Genomic DNA, 23,130 nt, shown 5'->3' with positions numbered 1-23,130 from the left:
TCAGAGTCCACGATGTGTAGCTGCCTGTAGGAAGTCCTCAGAGTTCTGAATGTAGTGTGAACATTTGCCCACATATGGTGCCAATATCTTCTTCAGGTATTGTGCAGTGAGGTATGTCGCTGCGCCAATGTTACTGACAATAGGTCGAAGAGGGACCCCCTCCTTATGGACCTTGCGGAGTCCATAGAGTCTTGGTGGTACAGGTGCTTTGGGATAAAGCTTCTTGGTGACCTGTTCAGGTAGACCTGTCTCCTTCAGCAACTTCTGGGTCTTCTTGTCCACCTTGTCAGTGGGGTCACCATCTAGTGGTTTCTAAGGAGTGAAGATCCAGATGAGGTCACCAGGCTGGTAGACAACAGGGTGGTGGCTCGCGTCATGCCTTCGGCGATCGTTTTCTTGAGCCTGTAGCATGCAAAGTCGCTGTAACTGCCAAGCTTCCTCAGCACTGGTTAACACGTGGCTGATGTAGTTATCGTCCACATCATCAGGATGTAACGGAACACAGTGACCATTGTTGTAGTCACCCCATGCCCATGAACCAGATTTGTTGTTGTTGTTGTCTTCAGTCCTGAGACTGGTTTGGTGCAGCTCTCCATGCTACTCTATCCTGTGCAAGCTTCTTCGTTTCTTGTCAAGTTGTGCCACGAACTCCTCTTCTCCCCATTTCTATTCAATACCTCCTCATTAGTTATGTGATCTACCCATCTAATCTTCAGCACTCTTCTGTAGCACCACATTTCAAAAGCTTCTATTCTCTTCTTGTCTAAACTATTTATCGTCCATGTTTCACTTACATACATGGCTACAATCCATACAAATACTTTCAGAAACGACTTCCTGACACTTAAATCTATACTCAATGTTAATAAATTTCTCTTCTTCAGAAACAATTTCCTTGCCACTGCCAGTCTACATTTTATATCCTCTCTACTTCAACCAACATCAGTTATTTTGCTCCCCAAATAGCAAAACTCCTTTACTACTTTAAGTGTCCCATTTCACCCGACTTAATTCGACTAAATTCCATTATCCTCGTTTTGCTTTTGTTGATGTTCATCTTATATCCTCCTTTCAAGACACTGTCTATTCCATTCAACTGCTCTTCCAAGTCCCTTGCTGTCTCTGACAGAATTATAATGTCGTCGGCGAACCTCAATGTTTTTATTTCTTCTCCATGGACTTCAATACCTACTCCGAATTTTTCTTTTGTTTCCTTTACTGCTTACTCAATATACAGATTGAATGACATCGGGGAGAGGCTACAACCCTGTCTCACTCCCTTCCCAACTGCTGCTTCCCTTTCATGGCCCTCGACTCTTATAACTGCCATCTGGTTTCTGTACAAATTGTAAATAGCCTTTCGCTCCCTGTATTTTACCCCTGTCAACATTGTCAAAAGCTTTCTCTGAGTCTACAAATGCTAGAAATGTAGGTTTGCCTTTCCTTAATCTATTTTCTAAGATAAGTTGTAAGTTCAGTATTGCCTCACGTGTTCCAGCATTTCTGCGGAATACAATCTGATGTTCGCCAAGGTCGGCTTCTACCAGTTTTTCCATTTGTCTGTAAAGAATTCGTGTTAGTATTTTGCAGCTGTGACTTATTAAACTGATAGTTCGGTAATTTTCACATCTGTCAACACCTGCTTTCTTTGGGATTGGAATTATTATATTCTTGAAATCTGAGGGTATTTTGCCTGTCTCATACATCTTGCTCAACAGATGGTAGAGTTTTGTCAGGACTGGCTCTCCCAAGGCCATCAGTAGTTCCAATGGAATGTTGTCTACTCTGGGGGCCTTGTGTCGACTCAGGTCTTTCAATGCTCTGTCAAACTCTTCACGCGGTATCGTATCTCCCATTTCATCTTCGTCTAAATCCTCTTCCATTTTCATAATATTGTCCTCAAGTAAATCGCCCTTGTATAGACCCTCTATATACTCCTTCTACCTTTCTGCTTTCCCTTCTTTGCTTAGAACTGGGTTTCCACCTGAGCTCTTGATGTTCATACAAGTGGTTCTCTTACCTCCAAAGGTCTCTTTAATTTTCCTGTAGGCAGTATCTATCTTACACCTAGTGAGATAAGCCTCTACATCCTTACAATTGTCCTCTAGCCATCCCTGCTTAGCCATTTTGCACTTCCTGTCGATCTCATTTTTCAGACGTTTGTATTCCTTTTTGCCTGCTTCATTTACTGCATTTTTATATTTTCTCCTTTCTTCAATTAAATTCAATATTTCTTCTGTTACCCAAGGATTTCTATTAGCCCTCGTCTTTTTACCTACTTCATCCTCTGCTGCCTTCACTACTTCATCCTTCAGAGCTACCCATTCTTCTTCTACTGTATTTCTTTCCACCATTCCTGTCAATCGTTCCCTTATGCTCCCCCTGAAACTCTGTACAACTTCTGGTTTGGTCAGTTTATCCAGGTCCCATCTCCTTAAATTCCCACCTTTTTGCAGTTTCTTCAGTTTTAATCTACAGGTCATAGCCAATAGATTGTGGTCAGAATCCACATCTGCCCCTGGAAATGTCTTACAATTTAAAACCTGGTTCCTAAATCTCTGTCTTACCATTATATAATCTATCTGAAAACTGTCAGTATCTCGAGGCTTCTTCCATGTATACAACCGTCTTCCAAGATTCTTGAACCAAGTGTTAGCTATGATTAAGTTATGCTCTGTGCAGATAACATGGTGTAAATCCTGTGGTGTCTTGTTTGGCAGTGTTGTAAGCAAACATTATGAAAGGTAGCACCTCATCCCAGTTGCTCTGCTCAACATTGATGAACATTGATAGCATATCAGCCAAGGTCTTATTAAGGCATTCAGGAAGCCTGTTAGTTTGCCGATGGTAGGCAGTTGTCATGTGATGAGTAATGTAAAGATTCCCAGACTTACCAAGCGGGAAAACACCAGCAGACAGGCACAAGAACAAAACACACAAACACACACACAGAATTACTAGCTTTCGCAACCGATGGTTGCTTCTTCAGGAAGGAGAGGGAAAGACGAAAGGATGTGGGTTTTAAGGGAGAGGGTAAGGAGTCATTCCAATCCCGGGAGCGGAAAGACTTCCCTTAGGGGGAAAAAAAGGACAGGTGTACACTCGCGCGCACACACACACGCACACATATCCATCCGCACATACACAGACACGCGGATGGATATGTGTGCGTGTGTGTGTGTGCGCGAGTGTACACCTGTCCTTTTTTTCCCCCTAAGGGAAGTCTTTCCGCTCCCGGGATTGGAATGACTCCTTACGCTCTCTCTTAAAACCCACATCCTTTCGTCTTTCCCTCTCCTTCCTGAAGAAGCAACCATCGGTTGCGAAAGCTAGTAATTCTGTGTGTGTGTTTGTGTGTTTTGTTCTTGTGCCTGTCTGCCGGCGTTTTCCCGCTTGGTAAGTCTTGGAATCTTATATATATATATAATTGGACTGACGGTTTACTTCTGTCACAAGATTCGATTGAAAAACTTTCTCTTGATCTGTAATTTACCACCTTTGGGCACTGTGTTTTAATACAATGTCTTCGACGATGAATGTGGCTACCTTGAATGTATCAGCTGTTTTCATGGCTTTTGTAATGGCATAGTGTGTCGGGTAATCAGTGTAAACGATAATCCATCTATTGCCACTAGCAGATGTTGGAAATCATCAGAGGTCAATCCCAACACACTGGAAAGGCGTTTCGGCTGGTGGAGTCGGCCAGGTGGTTTCTGAGGAACTGCCTTTCTCCTCTGACACTCTCGAAAGTGCGACACATAGTGATGGACACTCCTAAATAAATCTGGCCAGAAAAATATCTTGCGGATTCTACCGTATGTCTTAATAAATACTAAATGTCTGGCCTCAGGTGTGTCATGGAATTTCTGTAGACATGTACGCGCATGTGATTAGGAATCACTGGTAGCCACCTCATTCAAAACGGATCAAAGTTTTTCTTGTAAAGTAATCCATTAAGTATCTTAAATTGTCCTTTCACATCCTCTGACCGATTTAAGGCAAGCATAATTTGAGATATCTTGGCGTCCTTTTTCTGCTCAGCAGAGAGATCCTGGAGTGCAGCAAGACAGTCACTATTTTCACCAAAGTCTTGATGTTCTTGCACAGGGTTTCTTGAGAGACAGTCGGCACCTTTGTTCTTCCACTTTTGTACACTATGGTAATGTTATACCCTTGAAGACGTAGTGCCCACCTGGCGAGTCGTCCTGTTGGATCCTTAAGACTTGTCAACCAAAAATTTGAATGATGGTCTATGACAACTGTGAATGGTCCTCCACACAGATATGTCAAAATTTGTACATGGGCCAGATCACAGCAAGACATTCTCTTTCTGTGTTTGAGTAGTTTCTCTTGGCTTTTGGAAGTGTCCTAAAAGCATAGGCTATACCCTTCTCTTTTTCATCCAAAATTTGCAGCAGAACAGCACCAATCCCATACCCAATGGCATCTATGTGTAGCTCTGTAGGTGCTTTCTCATCATACAGACGAAGTACGGGGTCGGTTGTCAGAGCTTTTCATAGCACATCGGAAGACTCTTGTTAGCACCACCCCAGATAAATTTAGCATCAGCTTTTAACAACTCTTGGAGTGGCCTGGCTTTGATACAAAAGTCTTTGATAAAATTACAGTAATAAGAACATAATCCGAGGAAGCTTCTCATATCTCTAATACTTTTAGGAATAGGAAATTTCATTATACATCGCCTTTTCTGGGTCTGGCCGCACACCTTTGGTTGACACAAGGTGTCACAAGTATTTTGATTTCTTTTGCTCCAAATAGACACTTGGAACAGCCCTCAGTCTTTTTATGTGTGCATCAAACGTCTCTGAGAACACTATAATGTCATCTAAATAACAAAGACACATCGTCCTCTTCACGTGACTTAGGAGATTATTCTTCATCCGTTGAAAAGTTGCTGGTGCACTTCACAAACCAAATGCCATTACCTTAAACTCATACAGGCCCTCAGGGGTGAAAACTGCAGTTTTCTCATGATCAGTCTCATCTATTTTGATTTTCCAGTATCCCAAGTACATGTCTGTGGTTGAGATAAACTTAGCCCCCTTCAGACAATCTAGTGTATCATCAATTCGTGGAAGGGGGTAAATGTCCTTTTTAGTCATCTTTTTAAGCTTCCTGTAATCAACACGAAAGCGCCAACTGCCATCGTTCCTCCTGACGAGAACCACTGATAATGACCATGGGCTCTGTGAAGGCTGAATGATCTCATTCTTCATCATTTTCTCTACCTCATTGTGAATTATTCGCCGTTCCGTTGCTGACACATGGTATGCTCTTTGGCTCGATGGTCTCCAGTGCTAACCTGGTGCTTCACCGTCGATTTATCTAATTTGCTCTTTACCTGTGGATTGAAGCATTCAGAGAACTCTTGAAGAATGGCAAGTAGCTTCTTCTGTTGTTCCTTAGTGAGATCTGGTGATAGTCGAGCTAGAAGATCTTGTCTCGTAGCAGCAGCACTAATTTCGTCCACAGACTCGGCATGGGAGGTTTCTAGGATGCTCAGCTGTTTAGCAATTAACGGCTCAGCATTTGCAATTTGCATGCGCCTTGGAAGGATCTGCAGTTCTTGGCAACAGTTAACTATCCACAATTCACTGAATCCATTCGTAAACGAAATGACAGAGGCTGGGGTGACCAAGTTATTTTTCTGTGGTATCCTTCTCTTACATTCCTTTACAAGGTCCATGGGTTGATGCATGGCATGACACATGAGACTTACCTTCCTAGTGCTGACTGCACTTCATCCAGAACACATTGTCTCCACACACTGGGCTGCACATCTTCCTGTCCACAGTGTCTCATCTCATCTAGCATAATCTTCGAGTGGCCACAGTCTATAATTGCCTGAGAAGCTTTCAAAAAGTCCCATCCGAAAATGACATCATGACTACACTCTTGTAAGACAATGAATTCTAGGGGCTGTGTATGACCACTTACACCCACATGCATGACACATCTTCCTGTAGGTTTTACATATTCCTCACTACCCACCTTCAGCAGAGATGTTTTGTTGTCGACGAATATGGTTTTCTGCAACTGGTGACGGTAATTCTTCAGAATTACTGAATTTTATGCTCCAGAGTCCACAAGAGCTTGGGCTGATTGGTCATCTACGAGGAAATTGATGTAGTTTCCTATCATTTCTGTAGTGATCAACGGTGGAGGATTTTTCTCTTCAGCGGCCTCACCTCCAATGAAGATCGCACCCTTTAGTTTTCCAGGTTGCAGCAGATAAGGTAATTGGCTGGAGCTTCTAAATGGCGATGGAGACTTTGATCGGCTTGCAGGGAAGCGTCCTCTCCAGCAGCTAGCTTGCAGCGATGGTGACCTAAATCGTCCTGGACCCACATCTTCTTGTTCATCTTCGTCATCCCGGAGTTGGCGCCAGCTAAGATTGGTCTGCTGTCTTCTGGCGCAGGCATCATGAAATATATGCTGCCTTTCTCGACAATAGTGCACCACATGTCCCGGTGATCCGCAGTGGGAACATACTGGTTGGTTATCCTGGGTCCTCCAGGCGTCAGTCTTCTTTAGTGCCAACGCAGGTTCCTCATGCGGCATTGTAGGAACGTAACTTCGCCTGGGTCTCGGACTTTTTCACCTTTTTAAAGGGAAATGAAGGACAAGAGATTGCGTTCAATGTCTGTTCCACTTCCCCCCTTATGAGCTCTTGAAGAATCTCGGTTTTTTGCTTGCCGTGCAATCCAATTGCCTTCTGAACTTCCTCTCTCACTATCTGACAAAGAACACTTGTGAAATCAGTTCCTTCCTCCGTCACAGACATCGATATGGCGTTTGGAAGCTGTTCAAACTTCTTGCATGTAATTCTTTTTTGATGCATTGTCTTGATATACTGGCACCATTTCATGAAGTCAACTGCTGTCGAAACCTCCTTCAGGAGTAGGGATTGATACATGTCCTCAGCAATAACCTTCATGAGATGCGCAACCTTATCTTTCTCCTTCATTCTAGGATACACTATTTTACACAGCTCCAAGATATCCTGAATGTAGGATGCTGTAGTTTCTCCTGAGCGCTGTGCCCTGCATGTTAATTTATCTTCAGTGTTGCACTCCTGTTGTTGTGTGTCAGCAAAATACTTGGCCAGTTCTGCCATGAATACTTCCCAGCTTGTGAACTTCTCGTTGTTGTTCTCATACCATTGCTTGGCAGTACCCTACAAGTAGAAAAATACATTAGCCAAACACATGGTGCCATCCCATTTAAATTTGGCTATACACTCATATACTTTCAGCCACTTGTTTGGATCTTGGCTATCGTCACCAGAGAACCCGGAAGGATGTCTCATGTGGTGGCACGCAGTTGCTTTCATCGTAATGTCTTCTTCTTCTTCTTCTTCTTCTTCTTCTTCTTCTTCTGTCTCCGATAGATTGCGATCTGTTGAATATGGCTCAAACTCAGGTTTCTCGCCACGTAAACAGCAGCTCTGCCATGGCCTGATGGAAGCCATTGTGTCATTGATAATGTGCAGTATCACAAGTTCCAGTACCCAGCACCTCCATCAGAATGATTGCACGTAGAAAAAGGTGTGCTTAGATGAATGATGAATACTAACTTCACTTAATGAAGGTTTATTCAGCACTTGCACATACAAAAGTGCAGAGTGAACTGCCTCCGGCCAGAACACAGGCCGGAGTGGCCGAACAGTTCTAGGCGCTTCAGTCTGGATCCGCACGACCACTATGGTTGCAGGTTCAAATCCTGCCTTGGGCATGGGTGTGTGTGATGTCCTTAGATTGGTTAGGTTTAACTAAGTTCTAGGGCACTGATGACCTCAGAAGTTAAGTTCCGTAGTGCTCAGAGCCATGTAAACCATTTGATTTCTGAGTGACTCATAAGTCGATTCGTGAATGCGTGCATAGTGTATATGATGTCTCTTTCAGGGGAATCCTCATCGCATGTAGAAAGAAACTTTCCTACAGACAAAAGGGGTTCATGAGCTGAGCGGAGCAAGGCCAAACGGATGTATGGCAACTGCTGTCTGATTGTGTGGTTGATTGGGTTTGCGAATGGTGAGCATTGTTATAACTATCGCTATACTAGTAAGGGTCAGTTGTACAATCCCTGGCCAGCAGCCGCATTAAGTTATATTCTGGAAAAAGCACGGAAAACACATTGTATGAACATGTAACAACACCTGACTGTAGAATAATCACGGGATAACTAAACTGGTGATTCTGGCAAAGTTAGTTAAGTTAACCTGCGCATAAGCTTTGACATTGGCAGGAATAGTTACAGAATTAGTGATAACAAGACTGTTCGTTAGAAAGAGGAAGGAGAAGAAACGGGTGCATCACACAAATTGTGGAACAATGTGACGATTCCAAGTTTGTATAAAAATTCTTGTACTACTACTTTTCAATTTCATACCTGAGAAACTGGAGTGTATGAATTGAAGTGTGAAACTATTTCCTAAAGTAAAGCTTTTTGCTTGTAGTAGGTCTAACAGGTATTTGATATTTACTGCTCTCACGCTAAATGAAAACAAAAGATTTCTGTGGCCAGGAGCCACCAAGTGAATTAGAATACATTCACATAATTACGGAAGGCTAAAATGAGTTACTAGTTGCAGATTTTATTTTATTTCCCCCATTCTGACAGTCAAGCATTAATTGTCTTACAGAACAATGAAGTCATTTTTGTCGGTTTGCTAAAGAAATTTTCTTTTATTAATCTTTTCCACTGAGGCAGACAATATATTTGAAACGAAGTGTTTGATTCCATACACTGTTCGCTGAATTTAAAGTGGACGTTTTCAACTTCCAGCATGTATGGCATTATGCCGTAATAAAGAACCAAACATGAGATAACACAGTACTGGTACTCCAAGAAAATTTACATCCCGAAAACCACATTGAAAACTTATTGTCAGGTCGTGGCCTACTTCACTGGGAATTTGGACATAGAAATGTGCACTTAAAATGTGCACATTTTAGTATGGGTCATGAAATTCCGATGCTCTTGGAGTATCCTCTGATGTCTTGTTTCTTTTATGATATAATGTAATATCTTTTAATGTTTTACACATACGAACATACAGGCTCCCTACGACATCGTAGTTGTGCAAACGCAGTGACACCTGTCATCTGGCGCTCTCTGGCAACTGCAGAAATGAACCTATTTCTAACAGGTCATGGGAAAATATTCGGAATGGTGATTTGAAAAGCATTACCATCAAAGTACCATTCTGGCAGTTACACCAGAACTATGTGCGAGAATGTAACAATGAATTTCTTAAATCACAGAGTGTTTCACTCTCATTTAAAAATCGACTCTTTGATGACAAGCCATTTAGATGAATTTTGAGACCAGAAGATCAGAAATTTATGTCGTTATTTAAAACTTTACTGGTACATTTGTGTGATATATCTTAAATTGTAATATGCGCATAAAAGACCAACATTATATGTGAAAGCTTAGCTTCTCTTGTAGCATATTAATGTTATAGACCAATATGACTTGTAAAAGCCTTGCGTTTCGTGTAGCAACTTTATGTATATTAATTTAAACCATTAACTGTTTCTGTTAGTGTGTTCGCGCTACTTAACAGTGATGTTGCTATTGGCTGACTACATCACGTGTCCTAAGCTCTGAATACCCCCTGACATCAGCTGGCAAGACCATGTGACATGAGCTATGACTGGCTTACAAAAGCGCATCGAAATCTCAATTTCAATACTGTGGAAAGTAACATGCAGTGTTTTCTGGAATTCAAATTTATACTTTTGTAATATGAAAATATGCAGCGTAAATGTTGCTGTACATCAAAGATCTTTCCAAAACGCGTTTCTTCCCTGTGTTTAGTTTTTGACGCCGGGAAATTCTATGCCTGTATACAAAACCCTAAACATTCAAAGGACCTGATAAGTTATACAGTTCCGAGAGAAAATATACTGTCAGTTAACAGGGGAAAAGTATGTTTTCACCCAGGAAAAAGTGTATTATTAACTGGGAAATCCGGCAATTTTTTCCCCTTGTCCGCATTTACATCCTGTCTTGAACTCGCAACCCTCCATGCAACAATCTAGTATCATAACCACTACACCACAGTGACTGTGCTACTCAGCTTCTTCTGCGACAATGTAATCCATTGTTGGTGTAATAAATTTAAGCTTCTAAGATAATGCTGTGAAAAGATACAGCCTTTTGCGTTACATAATTACATTGATACTCACAAACTCATTCATTAAAAGCTATAGGGTACTTCCCGATGACTTAGAATCATGAAAGTTGGCAAAAAGCAAGGTTTCATGGTACAACTAAAGGAAAATAAATACAATAGAATTTTTTTTTTCCCCTTAAACAACAAGAAATATAGTCACAAGTGACAGTTAAGATTTTCAGAATTTTAAAAAGTTCACGGCTGTGAGCCATACTGCTACTCATGGTAATTAAATGTATTGCCTTGTTCTGCAGTCTGACTATAGCTTGAATAGTTTTTCTGTCCACGCCCCAAAAAATTATGTCATAACTAATAACAGAATAAATACAAGCAATTCATGAAATATTTCATACTGATAAAAGAATTTGGAGGGCATATCATGCTGTAGAGTTTCTGTTACTGAGTATTTTCACAAGCTCTTCACACTTTAATCAACAGTCAACAAGTATTCCAAGAAATTTGGTGCTTTCCACACATTGTATGAAGTTCATAGTGCATGTTTTCTTTATAGTAAGTGTGACTTCATTGTTTGTTACCCACTTATAAACACTGCTAAGCATTTCTTCAGCATTCTGTCTTAGACTTATAGTGACCAGTCAGAGATCAGTACTTCGTCCATGTTTGATTCTTTGTGGGAAATTGTTAATGCAAATTAGGAACAATACTAGACGTAGCACACTACCGTGTGGTGCGCCTGTATATATAAAGTTAGAGTAAGTGTAATTTCAGTCAGCTGTACTCTGTTTTCTAGATATGACTGGAACCACTTCTTCACTAATACCCACCACCAACACCACCACCATCACCACCACCACTGTCAACCACCACTGCCCCACCCCTTATTTCCAATTTGTATTTTGTGATCATTGTATCCAATGATTTAGTTAGATTGAGTAATGTACCTTTTGTATAGTTCACTTTAACCAATGCTTCTAGGACACCTTGTTAGTGATATGCTGTTGCTGATTCAGTGCCTTTTCTTGATCACAAACCAAACTACGTGTTGAAAAGGATTTGTATTTATTTAAATAGTTAATAAGTCTATCGTCCAGGACTTTGGCTGGACGATTTCCAATAATACAATACCATTTATTAGCCAACCAGTTTCAACATTACATTATGTCATCTTCAGACCTGCGTATATCGAGTAACCCTCATGTTACAAATTAATGTAGCACTGTCAACTGGTCTCAAAGATTTTTTTCCCACAGGCATGTGCGCTTCTTGGGCAGCTGTCAGTTGGTTTGCTGACAGCTGTCCAAGGAGTGCACATGCCCATGGGCACCTGCACTTGCTGGCTATTTGTGGCTTCTGCAAGTGCTACACTGCAATACTTCCAAAGTAAAGCCCAAAAAATTGTGGCAGTTCTGCAGTTCTTGTGTCTTGAACATCAAACGAAAATATAGCCAAGCTGTGGAATAAAATAATTTTTTACTTCATTCTTCAAAGAAATGCTTCATCAGTATAATGATATAATTAAAAGAATTACAAGCAAAAAAAAGAAAGTTTTTGTTGGTGTACTCCAACACTCATGTTTAGTATTGAGAACCAATTTTTCTGTGTACCATTTCAGGTTAATGAATGTTTGTAAAGAAGAAAATTGAAATGATGGAATTTCGTGTGGTGTTACAACATCTCTTTTCCTTCTCTTATGATTGACAGATAATGTGTGCCATTGCACGTCTGTCAGGCTACATAGCAGGCGCACACTACTCTTTGCTGATGTCCAGGCTGACTCCCTATCTGCTGAAGTTGGATGCCACACTGGAGACAGTTGTCAAGACTGGTAGCTCTGAAGGTGTACAGCCCCCACCAGGACCCTCCTCTGGAACAGGTATTTCATTTTGTGTAACACGCCAACAAACATCTAAAAGGACCTACATTTTCACCAGTAGATATTATGACATCTTTGTTGTAATTACATTTAGAAGTACATAATATGAAATCTGTCTAGTGGTAAAGATGCCAGATCCTGTAGGGAATATAAATAATGGAACAAGAAAACATAACAACTCAACATATAGTAGAGGCATTGAGCTGTCAGTGGCACATAACTAGACTGAAAAAATTTCTACACTTTTGAGTGATGGCCTTTTTCAGAAAATGCATACACACATCCATGGCTATATTGTCCCAGCTGGCTATACTGTTTTGTATAGTTCAGGTGTTCATCAGTCGATAGCCAAATAGACATTGCTAAGATGTCAGATGATATCCTTTTTTGTAGACAGATAGACAGAATGACATACACATACAAATCTTGTATACCTGCATGGCAACATTGCCCCAGTCGATTACATTGTACGGGCACTGAAATTGAGCAGTTCTTTTATGCAGTACTTATTAGCCCTAGAGAAGGACATCATCCAAGCCTTGGAAGCTGTGTGGTCAGTGCAATGGGTTGCTAACGGAAGGAGCCCGGGCCCAATTCCCAGCCAGGTCAGAGATATTCTCTGCTCAGAGACTGGGTGTTGTACTGTCCTTATGTTTGCATCTTCATAACTGATGTTACATTATTGATATGGCTGTATGGGTGTGTCCAAAAAAATAAAAAATAAAAAAATAAAATAAAAAAATAAAAAGGTTAGTAGAAATTTCAGTATACCACATTGCACATGTCCTCTTTATAACTTGTCAGATATACACTGAATTGTAGATATAATGAATATCTGGACTCATTTTTCATGAAACTTTTATGAAAATTTCAGTTTTTTACCAAATTCACTGCCACATTACCTTCTACTTGTTTTTGCACAACTCATTTTTCATTATGCACTATACGCATCCACAACAAGAATTGCTATATGTGGTATTTGACTAACATCTGCTGTTTGTTATGTATTCATTAACATTTATTAGTATCTAGTTGGACAAAATTTAATGTGTAATTTTAATCTTTATTTGGAGGATACTCTTCTCACTAAAATTTATCTTATAAGTTGAGGAGAGGTCATGGGAGACAGTTTCTGTCCTGTATTAGATAATAAACCTCTCCATGTTGCATAATGCCCTCAGAGTTAGTAAATGACTTTCATTTTCAGTCACTTATTTATATGGTTTTTGTTATATTGAGCAAAAGCATTTAGCATCTAAAGTTCTCACAGGTACTGCCAGATCCAATCGTACAGTTCCACAATATTTCAATGAATAACCATTCTGCCACCATCAGGTGATGCTTATGGAATGGTGTATCTGCTGTGTGCTGGTGCTATTTATGCCTGCTGGTCCAGAGTTTGGGCCTTGCCGACTCCACTCCACGCTTGCTTGGTGGTGGGGAGTCTCATTTGCCTTCCACCCGCCATCCTTGTTGCATCTCATGTCCAGGTCTTGCACTCTGCATAGATGGAGCTTAGTATTGGCTCCCGTGCCTTGCTCAGTTGGAAGCCTGTTTCCACATTGATCAGATTATCAGTCACACATTTTAATTGCTACTTTGAAATTTGAGTCCCAAGATTTAGGAACTTTCTTTTTCTGGTAATTCATTTTTATGTACATTTTCAAACCAGTGTTCTGCTATTGCAGACTTGTTGGGCTGCAAGAAACAGATGTGGTGCTTGTGTTCTGTACATTAATTTTTTATTGTGTGGGTTGTTTGTTCAATGTAAATTTTTCTGCATTCTCTCAGAACTTAGTACACCACACCTTTTTTGAGTCATAGGTCGCCTTTCACTGTCCATAAAAAAGCTCTAGTTGGTGAAAACTGGCATTATGTGGTGTTTTCACAGCAGTCATCTGATACGGAGTATGCCCTGTGTACTAGAATGAACCATGGACCTTGCCGTTGGTGGGGAGGCTTGCGTGCCTCAGCGATACAGATAGCCGTACCGTAGGTTCAACCACAACGGAGGGGTATCTGTTGAGAGGCCAGACAAACGTGTGGTTCCTGAAGAGGGGCAGCAGCCTTTTCAGTAGTTGCAGGGGCAACAGTCTCTATGATTGACTGATCTGCCTTGTAACAATAACCAAAACGGCCTTGCTGTGCTGGTACTGCGAACGGCTGAAAGCAAGGGGATACTACGGCCGTAATTTTTCCCGAGGGCATGCAGCTTTACTGTATGATTAAATGATGATGGCGTCCTCTTGGGTAAAATATTCCGGAGGTAAAATAGTCTCCCATTCGGATCTCCGGGCGGGGAGAAAGAAAACTGGCATTCTACGGATCGGAGCGTGGAATGTCAGATCCCGTAATCGGCAGGTAGGTTAGAAAATTTAAAAAGGGAAATGGATAGGTTAAAGTTAGATATAGTGGGAATTAGTGAAGTTCGGTGGCAGGAGGAACAAGACTTCTGGTCAGGTGACTACACGGTTATAAACACAAAATCAAATAGGGGTGATGCAGGAGTAGGTTTAATAATGAATAGGAAAATAGGAATGCGGGTAAGCTACTACAAACAGCATAGTGAACGCATTATTGTGGCCAAGATAGATATGAAGCCCACACCTACTACAGTAGTACAAGTTTATATGCCAACTAGCTCTGCAGATAACGAAGAAATTGATTAAATGTATGATCAAATCAAAGAAATTATTCAGATAGTGAAGGGAGATGAAAATTTAATAGTCATGGGTGACTGGAATTCGGTAGTAGGAAAAGGGAGAGAAGGAAACATAGTGGGTGAAAATGGACTGGAGCAACGAAATGAAAGAGGAAGCCGCCTGGTAGAATTATGCACAGAGCACAACTTAATCATAGCTAACACTTGGTTCAAGAATCTTGAAAGACGGTTGTATACATGGAAGAAGCCTGGAGATACTGACAGGTCTCAGATATATTATATAATGGTAAGACAGAGATTTAGGAACCAGGTTTTAAATTGTAAGACATTTCCAGGGGCAGATGTGGACTCTGACCACAATCTATTGGTTATGACCTGTAGATTAAAACTGAAGAAACTGCAAAAAGGTGTAAATTTAAGGAGATGGGACCTGGATAAACTGAAAGAACCAGAGGTTGTACAGAGTTTCAGGGAGAGCATAAGGGAGCAATTGACAGGAATGGGGGAAAGAAATACAGTAGAAGAAGAATGGGTAGCTTTGAGGGATGAAGTAGTGAAGGCAGCAGAGGATGAAGTAGGTAAAAATACGAGGGCTAGTAGAACTCCTTGGGTAACAGAACAAATATTGAATTTAATTGATGAAAGGAGAAAATATAAAAATGCAGTAAATGAAGCAGGCAAAAAGGAATATAGACGTCTCAAAAATGAGATCGACAGGAAGTGCAAAATGGCTAAGCAGGGATGGCTAGAGGACAAATGTAAGGATGTAGAGGCTTATCTCACTAGGTGTAATATAGATACTGCCTACAGGAAAATTAAAGAGACCTTTGGAGATAAGAGAACCACTTGTATGAATATCAAGGGCTCAGATGAAAACCCAGTTCTAAGCAAAGAAGGGAAAGCAGAAAGGTGGAAGGAGTATATAGAGGGTCTATACAAGGTCGATGTACTTGAGGACAATATTATGGAAATGGAAGAGAATGTAGATGAAGATGAAATGGGAGATACGATACTGCGTGAAGAGTTTGACAGAGCATTGAAAGACCTGAGTCGACACAAGGCCCCCAGAGTAGACAACATTCCATTGGAACTACTGATGGCCTTGGGAGAGCCAGTCCTGACAAAACTCTACCATCTGTTGAGCAAGATGTATGAGACAGGCAAAATACCCTCAGATTTCAAGAATATAATAATTCCAATCCCAAAGAAAGCAGGTGTTGACAGATGTGAAAATTACCGAACTATCAGTTTAATAAGTCACAGCTGCAAAATACTAACGTGAATTCTTTACAGACGAATGGAAAAACTAGTAGAATCCGACCTCGGGGAAGATCAGTTTGGATTCCGTAGAAATGTTGGAACACGTGAGGCAATACTGACCCTACGACGTATCTTAGAAGCTAGATTAAGGAAACGCAAACCTTCGTTTCTAGCATTTGTAGACTTAGAGAAAACTTTTGATAATGTTGACTGGAATACTCTCTTTCAAATTCTGAAGGTGGCAGGGGTAAAATACAGGGAGCGAAAGGCTATTTACAATTTGTACAGAAACCAGATGGCAGTTATAAGAGTCGAGGGACATGAAAGGGAAGGGAGTGAGACAGGGTTGTAGCCTCTCCCCGATGTTCTTCAATCTGTATATTGAGCAAGCAGTAAAGGAAACAAAAAAAAAATTCGGAGTAGGTATTAAAATCCATGGAGAAGAAATAAAAAGTTTGAGGTTCGCCGATGACGTTGTAATTCTGTCAGAGACAGCAAAGGACTTGGAAGAGCAATTGAACGGAATGGATAGTGTCTTGAAAGGAGGATATAAGATGAACATCAACAAAAGCAAAACGAGGATAATGGAATGTAGTCGAATTAAGTCGGGTGATGTTGAGGGCATTAGCTTAGGAAATGAGACACTTAAAGTAGTAAAGGAGTTTTGCTATTTAGTGAGTAAAACTAACTGATGATGGTCGAAGTAGAGAGGATATAAAATGTAGACTGGCAATGGCAAGGAAAGCGTTTCTGAAGAAGAGAAATGTGTTAAGATCGAGTATAGATTTAAGTGTCAGGAAGACATTTCTGAAAGTATTTGTATGGAGTGTAGCCACGTATGTAAGTGAAGCATGGACGATAAATAGTTTGGACAAGAAGAGAATAGAAGCTTTCGAAGTGTGGTGCTACAGAAGAATGCTGAAGATTATATGGGTAAATCACATAACTAATGAGGAAGTGTTGAATAGGATTGGGGAGAAGAGAAGTTTGTGGCGCAACTTGACTAGAAGAAGGGATCGGTTGGTAGGACATGTTCTGAGGCAGCAAGGGATCACCAATTTAGTATTGGAGGGTAAAAATTGTAGAGGGAGACCAAGAAATGACTACACTATGCAGATTCAGAAGGACGTAGGTTGCAGTGGGTACTGGGAGATGAAGAGTCTTGCACAGGATAGAGTAGCATGGAGAGCTGCATCAAACCAGTCTCAGGACTGAAGACCACAACAACAACTAGAGTGTTCAGCATGCCGTTCTGTGAAGGATAATGGCAGCTGGAGCCTTGGAGATGTAAATTCATATGCATTGGCTTATGTTATATGCTATGGGCAAGTGGGCCATCAGACCTATTCTAAACTTGAATGTTTTTATGGATGGAACTCAGATGTTCTAAGAATTTCTGTAGTTGCTTAGGTGCATGTAGTCTGACAAACAAGCATGGATAGAGTAGCATGGAGAGCTGCATCAAACCAGTCTCAGGACTGAAGACCACAACAACAACTAGAGTGTTCAGCATGCCGTTCTGTGAAGGATAATGGCAGCTGGAGCCTTGGAGATGTAAATTCATATGCATTGGCTTATGTTATATGCTATGGGCAAGTGGGCCATCAGACCTATTCTAAACTTGAATGTTTTTATGGATGGAACTCAGATGTTCTAAGAATTTCTGTAGTTGCTTAGGTGCATGTAGTCTGACAAACAAGCATGGTGTCGGGCCAGTGAGGCTTAAACTCGGGGCCAGCAAGCATAAATACTGCCCTCATGGAGCAGATGTATCATTCTATCAACAATATCTGATGATGACAGAATAGTCATTTGCCAAAATGTCATGGTCCTTAATACACAAAAAACCATGGAATAAGCATATACACTGATGAAGGCTCTGATCACATATACATTTATTTTAAGTTTGAACTAAATGATAAATAGATTTCAATAGAATGATAACCATTTTTAACATAGATAAGCTCATGACATTTGTCATACAAGCAAATACTTTGAATGAGAGAAAAAACAAAACATTGCATCCTGTAAACATACCCAACTTCATAAATTTGCACCTACATGTTGTTATCTTCTTCATAATGCTTCATGCCCTTTTGAACTAATATCCGCAAGTTATGACTTATATTCTGTGTCAAAATAAAGTTTGGTCTTGAGATAAAAGAATGAGAGCTGCCTTTTGTGCATAGATCTGGAGGACAGCAGCCAGGCTGAGCAGAAAGCCCACAGTGACCACAGCTGTGCCTCTGGCCCTACAGCACCCAGCTGTCGGGATCCTATGTTTACTGTTGATGGAAAGCTTGCTCCTACTGTTCAGGTAAAAGGCATCAACTTTCACTTGGATGAGACACTTGCAATGTATTTTGCTCAGCCAGTTTCCATTCCCTTAATTCCCCCCCCCCCTCCCCCCCCCCCCCCTCTCTCTCTCTCTCTCTCTCTCTCTCTCTCTCTGCTTAGTGTTCATTTACTCATAACTTGTCATATATAGTCAATGCAGCATATACTCCATCTAGAGTTTAAAAAATTCGTATAACTTTATTCATTTATTAATGAAAATGTAAATGATGACCATTCTAATGATATATTGGATGCAAAATATTGATATTTTCAATGTTTTGAAAGCAGCTTCAAGGTATAGTTAATTATTTAACAGAAAGAAGAGTTTGTAAATTTTGTAGAGAGAGATTAAGGTTCTGATACAGTCAGCAGGTTCAAATGACCATATGTTGGAGTAATTATGCAGGAATGAAGATACTTGCACATGAGTTAAATCAGAAGAAGAAAGAAGATTTAGAGTGGGATATCACATCAACAATGTGGTTATTAGAGATGGGGCACAAGCATTGATTGGTTAAGGGTAGGAAAGGAAATCAGTTGTACCTTTTTTGAAAGGAAAAATCCCAGAATTTGCATGTAGCAATTTAGTGGAATCATGGAAAATCTAAATCTTGATAGCTGGCCAGGGATTTGAACTGTCGTCCTTCCGAAAGTAAGTGCCACCTTGCTCAGTAGGAGGTGCATCAAACCAGTCTTTTTACTGAAGACAATGACAATAACATTTGATGGTATGCATGAAAAATATTGACTACTTATAAAGGTACATAACAATAGAATTGTAATAGACTGGTGTACTCTTATTGATAGTATAATATCAGTATATAAACAAGGGAATTATTTCTACAAAATATCAGTATATATGCTATATCAATATATCATTGCCATCTTTGGGAGTAATTACAGATGAGGTACATGAAGTATTTCAAGTATGAGAAAAGGAACGGTGTTGCAATGATTTTGTACGTTATGCTTTGGACCAGGATCAGAGGTTGTTATATGGTTTCTTACCTACCTCTGATTTTCTGATCCCTACTCCATGACAGTGAGCAGCATTCTGAAAACATGAGCCACAAGCTACCTGCAAGTCACACATTTCCGGGCCATGGTGAACAGTAATCTTAATTCTTTTTCTAGGTATCATACAAGCTTCTTTTTCTGGTTATCATGAATGATAGTTTGGTAACATAACTCTGCTGTACTGTTCGGTAAGCATCAGTACAAAACACTGCTACTGAGTCCATGCTTGATAGCATAGTTACTTCTTGGTAGAATCTGTACAGTTAAAAAAAAAGTGTTCTCATCTGAAGAAGATATGAACAAAAATTGAACTATCACAGTCTCATCCTTCTTCCGTAAAAGTATTTTTTTAAAACTACAGCGAAACCCCTATTTTACATTTTGATGTGGTCCAGACTTAAGAACCCAAAACTGAAGAAAATGTTAAAACTTCCAGAATAATACAAAAACATGTGTAATTGGCATATGTGATTAAAAACCTTAATCATATCAAATACATTTACAAAATCTGTATAAGTGAAGGAAATTAAATATACAATACAATGCTTACTCAATAATTTATAATAATGAATGTCATCACTTCTTACAAAATCACAGATGTGTAACAGCAAGTAAAAACTTGTAAAAAAATTGAAATTGATGTCTGGGTATAAGGTAATTGTGCTATTTTCCAACATGGTATGACGACAAATAATATGTTAAAACATGTGTTTTTAAGAGAGTTTTTCTTTGTACACATCCAGATAAAAGCAAGAATTGATCAACGTAGTGAATTAAACCGAAAACCGTGAAATACGGTGAAAGGCATTGGAGTCTTAACATATGGGGATGTGAATTTCTGTGCACTGTGTAAAGTGTAAATTTCAAAGAAAGCTCAGGCCCTACAGTTTCACTTCGTGCCTTTTAGTTCTGCAGGCAATCTTTATGATTTACATTGTGTGATGCAAAGTATATATGTGAGTACTGTATGCAGTTGTTTCAACAGTATTGTGTCAGATTTGAATATGAAGGTCTGTTTTTTAAGCCCATAAACATGAGCAATGACAGAGGACAGAAGGTATGCTGTCATGTCTGTTGCATGTCAACAAAGTTAACGATTTTTGAAGTGTCATAGAAACAGGACAGCATAGAGGCGTATATCCATGCAGATTAGAGTTCTTGTTTAATAGATTGTCAGGGCATTAGTTTCACTGTAGTTTACACAGCTTTTCACTTGCCTGTGAGGTGTCATTCAGTGTGTGACCAATAACAGCAATTTACGGGATAAAAACACAATATAATTTTTTAAGCATGTTCCAGCTTTGTGCAATACTATAAATGTGATTAAGAGAATGGTCTCAAGCACTTAGACCCTGTAAAATGGATATTTTCCTTTAACATGTCCATAAGTAATTTTTTAAAGTAATTATAGCCTAACTTGTGTAACACAAAGGCCTACCTTTCCAACAGTAGGCTATTTGTTTATTTTGTGGGAATATTTCTCACCAGTAACTGTCAGTTTTTCAGGCATAACCAAACATATCCCAACTATAATGTGTGTCTACTTTGATTGTCTGCTTCAGTTTACTTTTGAATTTCATTCTGAGGTTTTTAAAGTATATAAGTTTATACCATTCTTTGTGATGTACCAATAGTTAGTTTGCTGGTTTGTTAATTTCGTGTCCCATGCATCATTTGCATGATAACTCATAATGATATGGAGCAAGTCATTTTATTCTCAATTAACGTTGTTTTGTAAATATTCCTCCATGCTGATCATTTATTAGATTTTTGTTTCTTAATTAAAGACAGACAGATGTTAGTAATTCCTACCAGTAGCCATTTACACATTACAGTAATAGACAGTCTTTTGCAGAGCAGGAGAAGTTGTCAAAGAGAAACATTTTCAGTTTAGTTTCAAATTTTCCTCTGCTGTCTGTCAGGCATTTTACATCACCCAGTAGGTGATCAAAACTTTTGGTTGTAGCATTGTGAAACCTCTGTGTTTGCTAAGGCAACCTTAATATAATATAATGAATGTCATATTTTTCTTCTGATTTTGTAGTTATATACATGATTGTTCCTGTTGATATGCAGTGGATGATATACCAGTGGATTATTTACAACAATATTCACGAGGCAATAACTATACTGAAAAACAGATAGATTGCTACTCATTCACTGAGCAACAAGGAAGCACTAGGAAAAGAGTGTGAACGTAAGTTTCTGGCCGAAACCTTCTTCAGAAAGGAAGCAGACACACATTCATATAATCATACACACAAACCTCACACACACATGACCCCTGTCACTGGCTGTTACAGCCAGATTCTTTTTTAAATTGGGAGGAAATGTGAACAATGAATAAATACCAGCAGGAGAAATTTAAGACATGGGATGCTGCACCAACAGTAAGTGTGGTCAGGTAGCCGTGTGTTATGCGGAGGCGAGATAGTCGATACAGTGTGGCTCGAATGGTTTGTTTGCAGGGCGGAAGGCAGTGCAAAACACAGAAATGAATACCGTATTTACTCGAATTTAAGCTGCACTTTTTTTCCGGTTTTTGTAATCCAAAAATCCGCCTGCGGCTTAGAATCGAGTGCAAAGTAAGCGGAAGTTCTGAAAAATGTTGGTAGGTGCTGCCACAACTAACTTCTGTCATCGAATATATGTAGCGCTACACAGGCATGCTTTGCAGGCACAAAGATAAATACTGACACCAAAACCTCTGCGTCAGTAAATAAATTAGAAAAGGTGGAAGACAAGCTTTTTTCCTCTGCCCCGAGTGTCGACCACTGCATTTTCATACATTATCCATCGAAGTAAATACAAATTCCATATTGTTCATCTTCAAATGTTGCAGCATTTCAATGTACTACGAAAATCTGACTGGCAAGATTGTTAGGGATGTTTGTCATTTGGCCAACTCTACGTTCTGAATTTTTTCCTACCTGTGGGAAGAGTTGGTTGCTAATAGGAACTTTTATGAATTGTGAATCACATGCAATATTCTCTTCACCATAAGGATAATACAAATATAAACATTTTGCCATGTATTTTTTCGTGTTTGCTGCTATCTCATTTAAATTCCGTCTGCCTAATAAACTACGAAACTAGAGTGAGACAACAGCAAATGCGGAAGAATACACATATCACGTCATTTTTATATATTCACATTATTCTTATGCATAATAGAGATACAGTCATAAATGACTAGAGTTTTAAATCTAAGATGACTCTAATTAATGTGCAGAATGTAATGTACTAAAGAGGCGTCTGCAAAGATTTTCAAACAGAGAAAATTTTTCGCTAAACTCTCGTTGAGAACATCTTCAATCATACGCAATCTATTATTTGGTTCTTGTTGATCATTATCAAAGAAAAGAAGCAGTGCAAGTAACAACAAATAACAAATAGCGGTCTCTTGCCACTGTTTCACTAGTTAGACGACTCCTTCCGCGAGCGGCGAGAGGCCGTAAACACAGAATGCCACAAACAATGCATGACGCAGTATAGTAATACATTTTTAGCTTAGAGTGACGTAAACACCTATAACAAAGAGAACGGCAATTATCAGATCAAAGAAAAATAAGCAACCAATTCAAACCAGTTGAAGCACGTGAAAAAGGAAGGGTACCCATATAAATACGGACGGAACGCCTGACGCATAGCAACAGCTACCTGGTAAAACTTAACTGCTAAGATTACGACTCGAACCAAACTACTGCAGCTGTATCATCATTCATTCGACCCAAAATTGTCTCTAATTTTACAATGGACCAACATTGTTTCGATTTGGAGGTGGGGCCTAAAACGTTTCTCTCCCCTTGAATTTCG

General features: G+C 39.8%; 1 protein-coding gene across 3 annotated transcripts in view; it reads left to right on the top strand.

The window, feature by feature from the left end:
* LOC126284277 (uncharacterized) overlaps positions 1–23,130 on the top strand; it is a 112,789-nt gene that overhangs the window by 68,062 nt on the left and 21,597 nt on the right. For all 3 annotated transcript variants that reach the window (XM_049983095.1, XM_049983094.1, XM_049983093.1), the window contains 2 exons: positions 11,867–12,038; positions 18,150–18,277. In XM_049983095.1, the coding sequence (XP_049839052.1) occupies positions 11,867–12,038; positions 18,150–18,277 (300 nt within the window). The remainder of the gene's footprint in view (positions 1–11,866; positions 12,039–18,149; positions 18,278–23,130) is intronic.

The sequence above is a fragment of the Schistocerca gregaria genome, chromosome 8 (genome assembly GCF_023897955.1).
Source record: "Schistocerca gregaria isolate iqSchGreg1 chromosome 8, iqSchGreg1.2, whole genome shotgun sequence".
NCBI classification, from domain to species: Eukaryota; Metazoa; Arthropoda; class Insecta; order Orthoptera; family Acrididae; genus Schistocerca; species Schistocerca gregaria.
Note: the sequence above shows the minus strand (reverse complement) of the source record. Positions and strands in the feature narration are given on the sequence as shown.